We start from the raw sequence: 14261 nt of genomic DNA on the forward strand, positions 1-14261 counted from the left end.
TTCTGACTGATTTGTCTGATTTAGGCAACAGATCACAGGAGAATGTTAAAATCAATGGTTCATGATCAGCTAGGGCTCCACTGGCAAGTCTGACGTCTTGCATATCTCTAGAAAAATTTACTATAATATTATCTAAGCACGCCTTATCCCGTGTTGGTGTGTAATTTGTACATTGTAATTTTAGTGATCTTAAGATATTAAAAAACGTTCTAGTAACATGTTCATCACTGTTGGCCATTTCAATGTTGAAATTGCCACAGATAATTAGTTTTATGTTACATTTTAGTATTTTCCTCATAAGCAGCTCAAATCTTTCAAAAAATGTATTTACATCTCCTCCTGGTGATCTATATAAGCTAACAATTATAGTATTCTCTACGTTTAGTCTTATACAGCTAAATTCTCCATCTAGTTCTGCACAGTAAGAGCTAACATCTATTTTAGTAAACATTATACTATCTTTAACAAATATTAGGGCACCTCCATTCTTTCTTTCACTTCTACACATAATGTCTCCAACAGCATACCCCTGAGGAACAAAATATTGTACTTGATCTTCTGTCAGCCAATGTTCTGAGATACAAACAACATCAACGTTTTCAATACTGCAAAAATGTTCTAACATGCTTGTCCTTGGATACAAATAGAGTAGTTGGGCCTTTTTATAGTTGGTCTGCCATTTGTGATAAGCTGTAAGTTTGATTACTTCTCAAATGTTTGTTTTTGTATGTCATTGGGCATGAGATTTTGTAATGTAACACATTATCATGTTATACAAATGAGAATAGTTTAACAGATAGTATGTGTGATCTGGCTGGGCTCTCAACTCAGGTCGGCAGAATGTGTGTTAAGATGGTAAATCTTGTGAACTGGTATGATGTGTTAAGACAGAGGGACGTGGTTAACATAGGTTACTGAGTAGAGGGAATCCCGAAACAAAGTTACCGATAAGATTCACAATAGGACATTGGTATGAAAAGAGAAATGCAGGAGGAAAGGGTGGCAGGTACATGGGCTGTGGGAAATGGCATACGCTGATGGTGGCATGGGGACGTGAACTCTGAGGGGTGACAGGCTGGAGGAAGGGTAAACTGTTGAGTGGAGCGTGTGGAGAAATGGGTTGCCAGAGATGGAGGCCAGGATGATTACAAAGTGGAGGATGTGTTGAAAGAAACTCCCATCTGTGTAGTTCAGAAAAACTGGTGGTGTAGGGAAGGATATAGATGGCTCGGGTTCTGAGGCAGCCACTGAAATTGATCATGTGGTGCTCACTGCCTGTTGTCATGAGCTGCTCTACTTTGTTCTTGAGAACAGTTTGGCAGTGGCCATTTATCCTGGTGGTCAGCTGGTTCATAGGCTGTGCAGTGTTTGCAGCAGTGTTTGTATATGACAGGTGCTTTCACAGTTGGCTGGGCCCCTGACGGGGTAGGATAGTCCTGTGACAGGACTGGAGTAGGAGGTACTGAGTGGGTGGACTGGGCAACTCTTGGACCTTGGTCTGCCATAGGGATATGACCCATGTGGCAGGGGGGTAGGATTGGGATTTACTTGGGGATGGACTAAGGCCGTGTCCTAAGTGAGTGACAGAAGTGAGCAACTTCTGGATATGCGACACTCCAGCGCCTCTGTCGCTCGCGCCATAGGTGATGGATCGCCACTTGAGGGGTGGGGAGGATCTTGTGAAGGATGTTCTTGATTCCATGGCATAATGAGAGATGATAAAGCCCTGGTATGAGGGTGATTAGGGGACCTTTGTAGCACAGGAAGTCTGCTTGTGGACTAGGTTTTATGAGGTGGGGTTATTGCTTGTCTGTGAAGGCCATTATGAGGCGTGATTCATACTGTGCATAGGAGTTCTCATCACTGCAGATACAGTTGTCCACAGGTAGCATTGGCCTCCACGTCTTTGCTGGCTCCAGCCACATCTCAGTCCACATTAAACCTGCAGACCACCAAAAATACCTGGATTTTGACAGCTTCCTCCCATGCAGCCTAGTCACCTGTGTATAACATGTCTTAAGTGACAGAAAGGTCTTCATAGACGGGCAATTTCCTGCAAACCTAGTCCAAAGGAGTGCCACCCTCATCAGCCAGTATCACTCTGGACTGGAACAATAGAACCATAACCTTTGCCAGGGCTTCGATTATCTCTCATTGTGCCCTGAAATGACAAACGTCCTACCCAAGATTCTTCCCACCCATGGTAAAGTGATGTTCCTTCACCCATCCAATACACAAAACAGCCTAGCCATTCCCAAACCCTTGTCACAGTGATCATATCTCTATGGCAGACCCAGGTGCAAGACTTGCCCAATCTACCCACTAGCCCCTCCTACTTCTAGTCCTGTCAAAGTTTTACCCTACTCCATCAGAGGCCAGGCCACCCTGAAAGCAGCCAAGTCATATACCAGCTCTGCTACAAACACTGCACAGCCTTTTATGTCAATATGATTACAAACCTGCTGTCGACCAGGATGAATGGCTGCTGCCAAACTGTTGTCAAGAACAGGTTTGATCAGCTCGTGATGCAACAGGCAGTGAGCACCACATGCTCAATTTCAGTGGCTGCTTCAGAACCAGTCATGTAGATCCTTCCCTCCACCACCAGCTTATCTGAACTACAATGATGGGAGTTGTTCTTGCAACGCATCCTCCACAATCATCCTGGCTTCAATCTCGGGTAACCCACTGTCTGCATCCACCCCCAATAGTTTACTCTTGCTTAGAACCCCCCCCCCCCCCCCCCCCCCCTCAAGCCCCTCGCCCCCTCCCCAGTTCACGTCCCCATGTTGCCTTCGGCATGTGCTGCTCCCAGCCACATTCCTAGCTGGCAAACCGACCACCTCCCTCTGAACTGCTAGCCACCTACCCCCAGTCTTTCCCTGTCTATCCACCCCACCTGACACAAAATAATAAATAGTGTTATTGAGGTTCAACACATTGAAGTTGACGGTGGACTGTTTGAACATCTGTGAGGAAACGTACTCAATTAAACAAACCCTAACATAACTCTATCTTAATTTACCATCACCTGCACCTTTCCCGTTCCTAGCTGTTTTCATTGGTTTACGTGGAGACTTAAGAAAAAGGCATTTGTTTATTGAAAGTTTTTTTGTTCAGAATCACCAGTAGTATCACCTGTCTAAGCATGTACCTTCCCTCCTGACTGTGAATGGTTTGGTGGGTAGTTTGGGTGGTTATTTGTGTTAAAGGGTCTCAGGAAAGTGCAGAAATGGCTTCAGTCTCAGAGGGTGCAGGGCAAACACAGGGCAGTTAGACCCACCAACAATTGGTATTGTAATTGCAAATTGTCATAGTTGTGTTAGGAAAGAACTAGATCTCCATGTGCAAATATAAAGCACTGAAGCTCACATCATACAGGTACTGAAAGCTTAATGAAGTGGGAGACAAGTTAGCTGAAATTTTTACAAAGAACCTAACAGTGTATTTGATAGATTAAATACAATTGATGGCAGATAGTTTGATGCTGTTGGAAATAGTTATGCTTGTTGTGAAATTGAAGTAGACATTGGTGGATGCTATACTTCACAACTGGAATAAATTAATAATAGGTTCTTTCTGTGGACCCTGGCTCAGATAGAACAGCTGCTGAAAAGTTCAAAGATAATTTTAGTAACATCTCAAATATGTGCTCCACTCAAATGGTTATTGTTGGTAACTTCAATCTACTCTTGATATCTTGATGATTATGCATGTTTAAAGCTGGTGGTAGGTATGAAACATTGTCAGAAATTGTACTAAATGCTTTCTCCAAAAATTATTGTAATCAGTTAGTTCAGGAGCCAAATTGAAGTGTTAATGGTTGGGAAAATATACTTTACCTTTCAGCAACAAGTAACCCCAAGCTAATAAGGAGCATTGTTATTGGTAAAGGAATTAGCAGCAACAAGACAGTTGTAGTGAGGCTGGATATCGTAACATCCATATCTACAAAAAAATAAGTGCAAAATATATCTGTTTGAAAATCCAGATAAAAATTTCACTTTATACATCCGTAAAAGACAGTTTTCATTCCTTCCGAACTAACTATGGAAGCATAAACCAGATATGGCTTAAATTCAAAGAAATAGTGTTGACACCCGTTGGTTTGTACCAGATAAGTTAATAATAGACAGAACTGACCCCCTTGATTCACAAAACAGGTTAAAATACTGTTGCAAAAGGCCACAAGAAGCATGCCAAATTTAAGAGATTGCAAAATCCCCAAAATTGGTGAATTTTTACAAAAGCTTGGAATTTGGCATAAAATCCAAAGAGATTCTTGTGGTATTTAAAGTACACCAGTGGCAAGACTGTCAGTACTGTGATTTTCATCCGGCTCTGTACCATGATATTGGCTTGTGAAGTGAAGTCCGATTAGTAGCTAAGACTTTCTATTAAATATTGCTCATATTATTATTGCAGCACACTTGCCAAACACTTGTGATCAAACTTTGTTTCACAAACTGCTGCCGTTACTGCTGGAAGTTAATAGTACAAATCTAACCTCCGATTCTCAAAATAAGTAAGTCTTCTCATGAACAAGTTACTGTATATTGCACTCAAGTTTACAGCAGCCATAAATTACAAATTCGTTTACATTCAGAGCATCACAATTATGTTAATAGGGACTAAGTGCAAAAACAGTCTGTCTTATTTAACAGATTCCAATTGAAATAGTATATAACAAATTTCTCTTTTTCCCATGATGTCATGGCTGCTATTCCTCTATTTTTCGCACTGTATTTCCAAGGCAGGATCCAACAACATGGAATCGTCGTCCCAGCTTGCAGATCTGTCCATTTCATGACACAGTCAAATAATGGAAACTCCAGCTATGAATATCAAAAAAGGAGGAAAAGCAGATTGTTAACTTACCATAAAGAAGACACATTAAGTTGCAGGCAGACACGCACAGTTAAGGCACTTACAAGAAGCTTTTGGTTTCATCAACACACACACACACACACACACACACACACACAGACAAAAAAAGCACACTTCATGCTCACACGACCGCAAATTCAAACACCCGGTGCTGCTGCCTCTGGATCACGGCGTCCCGGGTTTGATTTCCGGCCAGGTTGGGGATTTTCTCTGCCCAGGACTAGGTATTTTTGATGTCATCATCATCATTCGTAATAGTGGCTATATTGGACTGTGTAAAAAGTGGGACTTTGTTTGGCTGCTGATGACCGCACAGTTGAGTGCCCCACAAACCAACCACCACCACCACCACCACCACCACCACCACCACCATCGTCCAACACCCGGCACATGATGCTGGAGTTGGCGGTCATGTGTGCGCGAGTTGTGCTTCTCTCTCTCTCTCTCTCTCTCTCTCTCTCTCTCTCTGTGTGTGTGTGTGTGTGTGTGTGTGTGTGTGTGTGTGTGTGTGTGTGTGTTTTACTGATAAAGGCTGTGGCCCTAAGCTTGTGTGTCTTTTGATTGTGCCTCTCTGCAGCTTAATGTGTCTTCTTTATAGTAAGTAGCACTTTGTCTTTTCTACATTGTTGATATTTTATGACATGTGCATAAATAAAATGTACAGCCAAACACTAAACTCTTTATAGTGGTGGTCATCATTCATCAGTTAGAAAAATGCTTCTGCAAAACATCAGTAGAGTGTGGTGATGTGTTGCAGTAAAATACCTTCGCTGCAGGATAGCAATGGTAATGTTAACAATGACAGTGCTGCCAAAGCACAGTTACTAAATACTTGAATTTTCTGAAATTCCTTCACCAAAGAATAAAACTACCAACGGAAGACCCGTACCCAAAGACTGGAAAATTGCGTGTCACACCAGTACTTGAGAAAGAAAATATCACCAAGTGGGAGTATGGAACAAGTATTGTGTTTGAATTTTACGAATTACCTTGAAGAAAATGATCTGTTGAGAAATAGCATGAGTTCAGAAAGGATGTCAAATTGATTAAACATTTTTAGATTTCCAGAAGGCTTTTGACAGCATTTCTCACAAGCGACTTGTAATCAAATTGCTTGGTTATGGAGTATCATCTCAGTTGTGGGACGTAATATGTGATTTTCTGTCAGGACGGACACAGTTCATAGTAATTAAGAATACAGAAATGTTATCTGGCATTCCCCAAGGAAGCGTTGAATGCTGTCTGCTGTTCCTAAACTACTTAAATGATCTAAAAGACAGTCTGAGCAGCCATCTTGGATTATTTGCTGATGAAGCTGTCATTAACCATCTAGTAAGTCATCAGTAGATCAAAACTAATTGCAACATTATTTAGGCGTCTATATGTGCAAATAGTGAATAATGAAAATTGTGAGATCATCCACATGAGTTCTAAAAGGAATTGCGTAAATCTTGGTTACATGATAAATCAAACATTCAGATTCAGCGAAATATCTGGTGATGATAATTATGAAGAACTTAAATGGGAATGATCACACAGATAATGTTGTGGAGTAGATGAATCAAAGACTGCATTTTGTTGGTGGTACACTTAAAGGATCAAATAAAATTGCTTACACTAAGTTTGTCTGTCCTCTGCTCAGAGTATTGCTGTGTAGTATTCAAGCAGATAGGGTTGATGGAGGACGTCAAAAAAGTTCAAAGAAACGCAGCTCAGTGTTTATTATTGTGAAATAGGCGAGAGAGTATCACAGATAATGCAAGAGTTGTGGTGTTAATCATTAAAACAAAGCCATTCTCTATTGCTGTGAGATCTTTACACAAAATTTAAATCTGTTTCTCGCCAAATTTGAAAATATTTTGTTGATACATAGGGAGAAATGATTATAATAATAAAATAAGAGATCTGAGCCCAGACAGAAAAATTTAAATGCCTTTTTTTTCCTGCGTGCTGTTTGAGTGGAATGGTAGAGAAAAAGAGTTGAAAGGGGTCTGTCTGCCAAGCACTCAAATGTGAATTGCAGAGTAGTCATGTAGATATGAAAGACACATTGCACATCCCAATACATTGTGTTAAATATCCTCCTCTGTAAATTTTCTTAAACTCGTTGCACTGCAACATTGCTGGAAAAACTTCACAGTGCAGCCAGGATGCTCATTGTTCGTGATTCCCACTCATTCTCTACGGAATTCCTGTAACGGGTCAGACATTGCTTTCTGTGAACAGCTCTCGCCATTTACGGGGACACTTTCGAAAATGAACTTCTGCTGTGGACAATCCTTGTGAGGCCCCATATCAATCTCACAGTTGCAGCTCACCTTCCACTTTGTGTTGGCTGCATTTTACTGACAGCTAACTTAATACCGTGTATCTGCTGTCATTAACCTGAAATGTTCTGATGTGTTTTGGCAGTTGACATATGTACTTCACAATTCCAGCGTATACTTAAAAAATTTTGTTGAAAAGTATTTTAAATGGTGTGCGTGTGTGTTTTAACATATCATTAGCATTGTTCTCCTGGAAGCGGCAAGTAGTATGCAACTGATTCTTTACTCTTTTTGTGTTGCAGTGTGCAGCCGAAAGCACTGATGGACAGTGTGAGGAAAGCAGTGGGAGCCACACACCCTGGTGTGAGAAGTGCTGGGATCGCCTTCACGGGGACGCTTTACCTGTACATTGGGCAACAGTTGTCAGTCTTCTTTGAGGGCGAAAAGCCGGCCCTTTTGCAGCAAATTACTGCAGAGTGGGAGAAGGTACAAATGCTTACTTCAATGTTAATTGTTATAAATTTACATTCTTGGTCACATTTGATTGGTTTCCAGTGTAGTTGACAAATGTCTTCTGCCTGTCTGTAGATTGCATGTGCTCTTGAAGCTGACCTCAAATGAGACTTGTTTCTCTTTGTGAAGTAAGCCAAGTCACTTTCCATTGCATGTGTGTGTGTGTGTGTGTGTGTGTGTGTGTGTGTGTGTGTGTGTGTGTGTCAGGGTGTATACGATCCGGGAGATCCAGGAAAGACCCGGGAATTTTTTCATGTGGGAGAAAACCGGGATAAACCTGGGAATTGTTTAGAATTCTGGGAATTTTTCATTGTTTTAGTTTTCAGTTAAATTTTTGTGATTTTGATTGGTAAGAACCAATAATCTAACAAAAGATATTAGTGTATCCTGCTACTGCAGAATAATACTGCAGCAACAAAACATGAACGAGAAAAAATGAAAATAAAACTTAAGTTGCAAAGGAAGTGCACCACATGCAACTACAAAACACAGTGCTCATATAAGCGTCTGCCAACAGCAAAGTTTGTGAAAGGCTTTAGGAAGACTGTGCAATGCTTCATAACAAGAAATTGACTCTGATGAGCGTGACGTGACAACTGTTTAAATTAGATTCATTTGAGCAGTTGCAGGCGTGCTCTTACGCATGCGCGTATGAGTAGCACCTTCTCCCACTTCAGGTTACAGAAGTGTGGCTGGGCGCCACTATCTAACATTGCCCCAGTTCGAAAATACAGTAAATCTGGGGCTGATGCATAGAGCAGTCTGAGTTGTGGTGTGGAGGTGTCGTCTTGACGTGACCTGTGTATACATTCAGTGATTTTATTGTTTCCTCTTCTTTTATGGCTTTCACGTTAAATGAAAACAAAACAGATTTTTGTGACTGGGAGCTATCAGATGAATTAAAATACGTTCGCATAATTACGGAAGGCTAAAATATGTTATTAGTTTCAGATTTTATTTCCACCCTTCTGTCAGTCAAGCATTAATTGCCTTGCAGAACAATGAAGTTATTTTTGAGTTTGCTAAAGAGATTTGGCTTTTATTAATCTTTTCTGCTGAGGCAGTCAATTTATTTGAAAAGAAGTGTTTAGTTTCACACTATTGCCTAGTTTCAACTGTTCGCTGTATTTCAAGTACACTTATGGCATTACACCATAATAAAGAACTGAACATGAGGTAATAAAGTTCTGGTGCTCCAAGAACATTTACATCCGAATCTGGACAAACAAATGTGCACTTTAAGCCAAATTATGCATTTTAGTATGGTGCACAAAATTCCGATGCTCTTGAAGTATTCTCAGATGTCTTGTTTCTTATATGACATAATGTAAGATCTTTTAATGTTTTACACGTAGGAACATAGGGCTTCCTGTGTCATCGTAGCTGCGCAAGCGCAGTGATGCCTGTTATGTGGCGCTATCTGCCAACTGCCGAAACGAACCTATTTGTAACAGGTCGTGAGAAAATATTGTGAATGATGGTTTGAAAAGCGTTACATTCAAAGCAAATTTTTTTTTACGCAAGATGAACTATGTGCTAGAATGTAAGATGAATTTCTTAAATCACGAAGCGTTTGACTCTCATTTAAAAATCAACTCTTCGAGGAGGACAGTTCAGAAGAATTTCGAGCCCAGAAAATCAGACATTTAGGTCGTTGTTAAAAATTTTAGTGGTACATTTGTGTGCTGTGTCTTAAAGTGTAACACGCGCAAAGAAGATCAACATTATAAGTGCAAGCTTAGCTTCTCTTGCAGCTTATTAATCTTGGAGACCAATATTATATGTAAATGCTATGTGTATTGATTTAAACCGTTAACTTTTCTTATTTGTGTGTTTGCGCTACTTAAGTGATGTTGCTGTTAACTGAGTAAATCGCGTTTCGTGTGCTGTCATCTGCTGGCGAGATCACGTGACATGAGCTATGACTGGCTTACAAAAGCGCAGCGCAATCTCAATTTCAATGCTTCGGAAAGTAACATGCGGTGTTTGGTGGAATCCGAATGTATACCTTCGTAATACGAACATATGCAGCATACACCCGGGAGAAACTGTGTTTTTAACCGGGAAAAATCCGGGGAATTTTTTTCCCTTGTCCACGTATAGACCCTGGTTTGTGCACATATTTATACAGAATATTGGAAATGAAACCTGTAAAGATTTTTGAATAAATAAATAAAGAAAGAAAGAAAATCTGAACTGCAAGTGAGGCTTCTAATGATGATGTAGCATTATAGACCTGTTTGATTCCCCATAAGTCTTATAGAAAATTGTCAATCCAGTCCCCTTTGAGTGATTACTATGTGATTCAGACACTTGATATTAATAAAGCATAAGTCGATTTTACTTTCTAGATTGCTCATATTTGTCACTACACCAATGGTCATCAGTTTCCATGTAGTGTGATATTGTTGACACATTGCTAAGTTACACACACTTTGAATGATCTCACAAAATTCAAAAGTAACAAAACTTAGTAACTACCGTATTTACTCGAATCTAAGCCACACTTTTTTTCCGGTTTTTGTAATCCAAAAAACTGCCTGCGGCTTAGAATCGAGTGCAAAGCAAGCGGAAGTTCTGAAAAATGTTGGCGGGTGCCGCCACAACTAACTTCTGCCGTCGAATATATATGTAGTGCTACACAGACATGCTTTGTAGGCACAAAGATAAAACTGGCACCAAAACCTCTGTGTCAGTAAATAAATTAAAAAAAAAAAAGGTGGAAGACGAGCTTTTTTTTTTCTCCGCCCCGAGTTTCGACAACGATATTTTCATAGATTATCCAACGAAGTAAATACAAAGTCCTTATTGTTCATCTTCGAATGTAGCAGAATTTCAATGTACTACGAAGATCCGACTGGCAAGACTGTTAGGGATGTTTGTCATTATGGCCAAATCTGCGTTCTGAATTTTTTCCTACCTGTGAGAAGTGATGGTTGCTAGTAGGAACTTGTATGAATTGTGAATCACATGCAGTATTCTCTTCACCATAAGAATAATACGGAAATAAACATTTTGCCATGTATTGTTTCGTGTTTGCTGCTATCTCATTTAAATCCTGTCTGCCTAATAAACTACAAAACTAGAGTGAGACAACAGCAAACGCGGAAGAATATACATATCATGTCATGTTTATATTCGTACTATTCTTATGCCTAATAGTGATACAGTCAGAAATGAACCACGGCAATTGACTAGATTTTTAAATCTAAGATAAATCTAATTCCTGTGCAGAATGTAATGTACTTAAGAGGTGCCTGCAAAGATTTTCAAATGGAGAAAAATTTTCGCTAAACTTTAATTCAGAACATCTTCTATCATACGATGTCTATTATTTGGTTCTTGTTGATTGTTATCAAAGAAAGCAGCAGTGTAAGTAACAACAAATAGCAGTCTCTTGCCATTGTTTTGCTAATGAGGCGATTTCTCTCTCTCTCTCTCTCTCTCTCTCTCTCTCTCTCTCTCTCTCTTTCTTCTTCTTCTTCTTCTTCTTCTTCTTCTTATTCTTCTTCTTTTTTAAAGCGGCGGTAGTGCGCACAAAAGCAAGCTATGCCGCGAGCGGCGACAGGCCGTAAACACGCACTATCAGAATGCGACAAACAATGCGTGACACAGTACAGTAATGCATTTTCAGCTTAGAGTGACGTAAACACCTATAACAAAGAAAACAGCGCTTATCAGATCAAAGAAAAATAAGCAATCAATTCAAACCAGACGAAGCACGTGAAAAAGGAAGGGTACCCGTATAAATACGGACGGAGCACCTGACGCATAGCAATGGCTACCTGGTAAAGCTTAACTGCCAAGCTTACGACTCTAACCAAACTACTGTAGCTGTATCGCCATTCATTCGACCTAAATTGTCTCAAATTACAATGGCCCAACTTTGTTTAGATTTGGAGATGCAGCCTAAAACTTTTTTTCTCCCCTTGAATTTAGTGTCTCAAATTTCAGGTGCGGCTTAGATGCGGGAAATTTTTTTTTCCCTTGATTTCGAGTCTCATTTTTCAGGTGCAGCTTAGATACGAGTGCGGCTTAGATTCGAGTAAATACGGTATACAACTTGTAATGTAGATGTTCAGGTATTGAGTTCTTGCCTCTGAGTGGCTTGGGGTACTGATTGCTGACTGCAGACTGGCTGACGGTGTAATGTAGCAGAACAATTACCAAATAGTGACTAAGGCTTCATGCACAATGCCTGTATACAGGCAAGCATAATAGAGAAATGACAAAATACCTAGCTGTTAAGTTTTAGATATTGATGCAAAAGGCAGAAAAGGTGAAGCGTACAGAAGTAAAGTAGATAGTGAAGTTCTCTTAGTTACTACATATGCCATGTAGTCACAAATTGGCGAAGTTATAAGTACTGTTTTATGATGGGGAAGTTTTAATGTACACAGGAATTCCTGAAGCCTGCTAAGAATTGATTTTCTAATTTGGATATTTAATACACTGTTATGTTAGTGTAAGTAAGAATTCTGTGAACAGAAAAATCAGGGCAAAGAAAAACTGTAGAATTTTGCCAAGATTCCATTTCATAAGTTGCACACATGCCAAATTGCAGACAGGCACAATTAAGACACTTACACATAAGCTTTCAGCCTCAGCCTTCACTGGAAAGAGAGAAACACACACACACACACACACACACACACACACACACACACACACACACACACACACACACACAGTATCTTATGACTACAATATCAGTGAGGCAATGTTGGAATTGATCAACTCTTACAAATACATAGGTGTAATACTTTGTAAGGATATGAAATGGAAAGATCACATGGGGTTCAGTAGTGGGTAAAGCAGGTGTTAGGTTTGAGTATATTGGCAGAGAATGGCAGAGAACTGAGGAAGTGCAATCAGTGTACAAAAGTGATTGCTTACAAATCACTAGTGTGACCCATTGTAGAATATTGCTAAAGTGTGTGGGACCTGTACGTGATAGACTAACAGGGGATATTGAACGAATACAGAGAAGGGCAGCATGGATGGTCACAGGTTTGTTCAATCATGGCAGTGTGTCAGAGGTACTAAAGGAACTGAAATGACTGGTGGATGTAAGCTATCTTGTGAAAGTATATTAACAAAGTTTCAAGAACCAGCTTTAAATGATAACTCTAGAGATGTGCTACAACCCCCTACATATCGCTCACACAGGGATCATGAGGGTAAGGTCAGAAAAATTATTGGATGCACAGAGGCATTAAAACAACCCTTCTTCCTACACTCCATATGTGAATGGAACAGGAAGGAACCTAATATCTGGTACAATGGGACGCACCCTCTGCCACACGCCTCATGATGGTTTGCAGAGTATAGATGGAGATCAGGAGATGGTGGGGCAGGGAAGTGAGGAAAATGGAGCGAAAGACAAGAGGAACAGGGAAAAATGGGTGGGTGCATTTGCAGAGGGTGGCAAACTAACAGGGTAGGATACGAGAATGGTTAGGAGGTTATAGGAGAGAAGTTGTGGAAACTTTGGGTGGAGGATGTGGGGCAGTATTACCATAAGCTGAGGCTGGGAGATTACAGGATTGGAGAATGTGTTATAAAGATAACTCCCATCTGCGCGGTTCAATGGAAGTAGAAGGGTGGATCCATGCGGCCTAGTTTAAGAAGTAACCATTGAAATCAATCACGTTATGTTCAGCTGCATGTTGTGCCACAGCATGGTCTACTTTTCTATTGTCCAGAGCTTGGCAGTGGCTGTTCATCCTGGTAGCTGGTTGGTTGGTAGTCATACCAATTAAAAAATAAAAAGCTATGCAGTGATTGCAGCAGAGCTGATAAACGACATGGCCACATTCACCCATGAATGAATGGTTGCTCCCAGAGATATGATCATTGTGGCAAGGGGTTGGGATTGGGAGGAGCAGAGGGATGAACTAGGATGTTGTGGAGGTAGGGTGGGTGACTGAACACCACTTTAGAAGTGGTGGGAAGAATCTCGGGTAAGATGTTCCTCATTTCAGGTCATGATGATGATAGATAATAAAAGCCCTGGAAGAGGATATGGTTCAGTTGTTCCAGCACAGGGTGGCGTAGGATATCGAAGGGGGCACTCCTTTGTGGCTGGTTTTTGAGGTGTTGGGTGGATTGGAGGTGTGAGAGGAAATGGCAAGGGAGATCTGTTTGCAGACTAGGCCTGCGGGCGGGGGGAAGGGGGGGGGGGGGGGGTAGCAGTGTCTGTCTGTGAAGGTCTTGCTGAGCCAATCAGCATACTGGGCAAGGAAGTTTTTGTCACTCCAGGTATGTTGTCCCCAGGTGGCCAGGCTGTATGGGAGGGATGTTTTGGTGTGAAAAAGATGACAGCTATTGAAATGCAGCTACTGTTGGTGTGTTTAATATGGACAGAAGTGCGGATGGAGCCATCAGAGAGGATTAGGTCAATATCTAGGAAGGTGGCATACTGTGTTGATGAGGACCAGGTGAAGCAATTGGGAGAGGTGGAGTTAAAGTTGTGGAGGAAAGAAGATAGGGTGCCTCACTCCTGAGTCCATATCATGAAAATATCACCAACGAACCTAAACCAAGTGAGGGATTTGAAATTTTGGGAGGCTAGGAAGTTCTCCACCAGGTGGC

General features: G+C 40.8%; 1 protein-coding gene across 2 annotated transcripts in view; it reads left to right on the forward strand.

Moving 5' to 3' along the window:
* Nucleotides 1–14261, forward strand: part of LOC124804734 (protein mini spindles) — a 145235-nt gene that overhangs the window by 74120 nt on the left and 56854 nt on the right. For both annotated transcript variants that reach the window (XM_047265027.1, XM_047265028.1), the window contains exon 15: nucleotides 7457–7640. In XM_047265027.1, the coding sequence (XP_047120983.1) occupies nucleotides 7457–7640 (184 nt within the window). The remainder of the gene's footprint in view (nucleotides 1–7456; nucleotides 7641–14261) is intronic.

Source organism: Schistocerca piceifrons, chromosome 7 (genome assembly GCF_021461385.2).
Source record: "Schistocerca piceifrons isolate TAMUIC-IGC-003096 chromosome 7, iqSchPice1.1, whole genome shotgun sequence".
Classification (NCBI taxonomy): Eukaryota; Metazoa; Arthropoda; class Insecta; order Orthoptera; family Acrididae; genus Schistocerca; species Schistocerca piceifrons.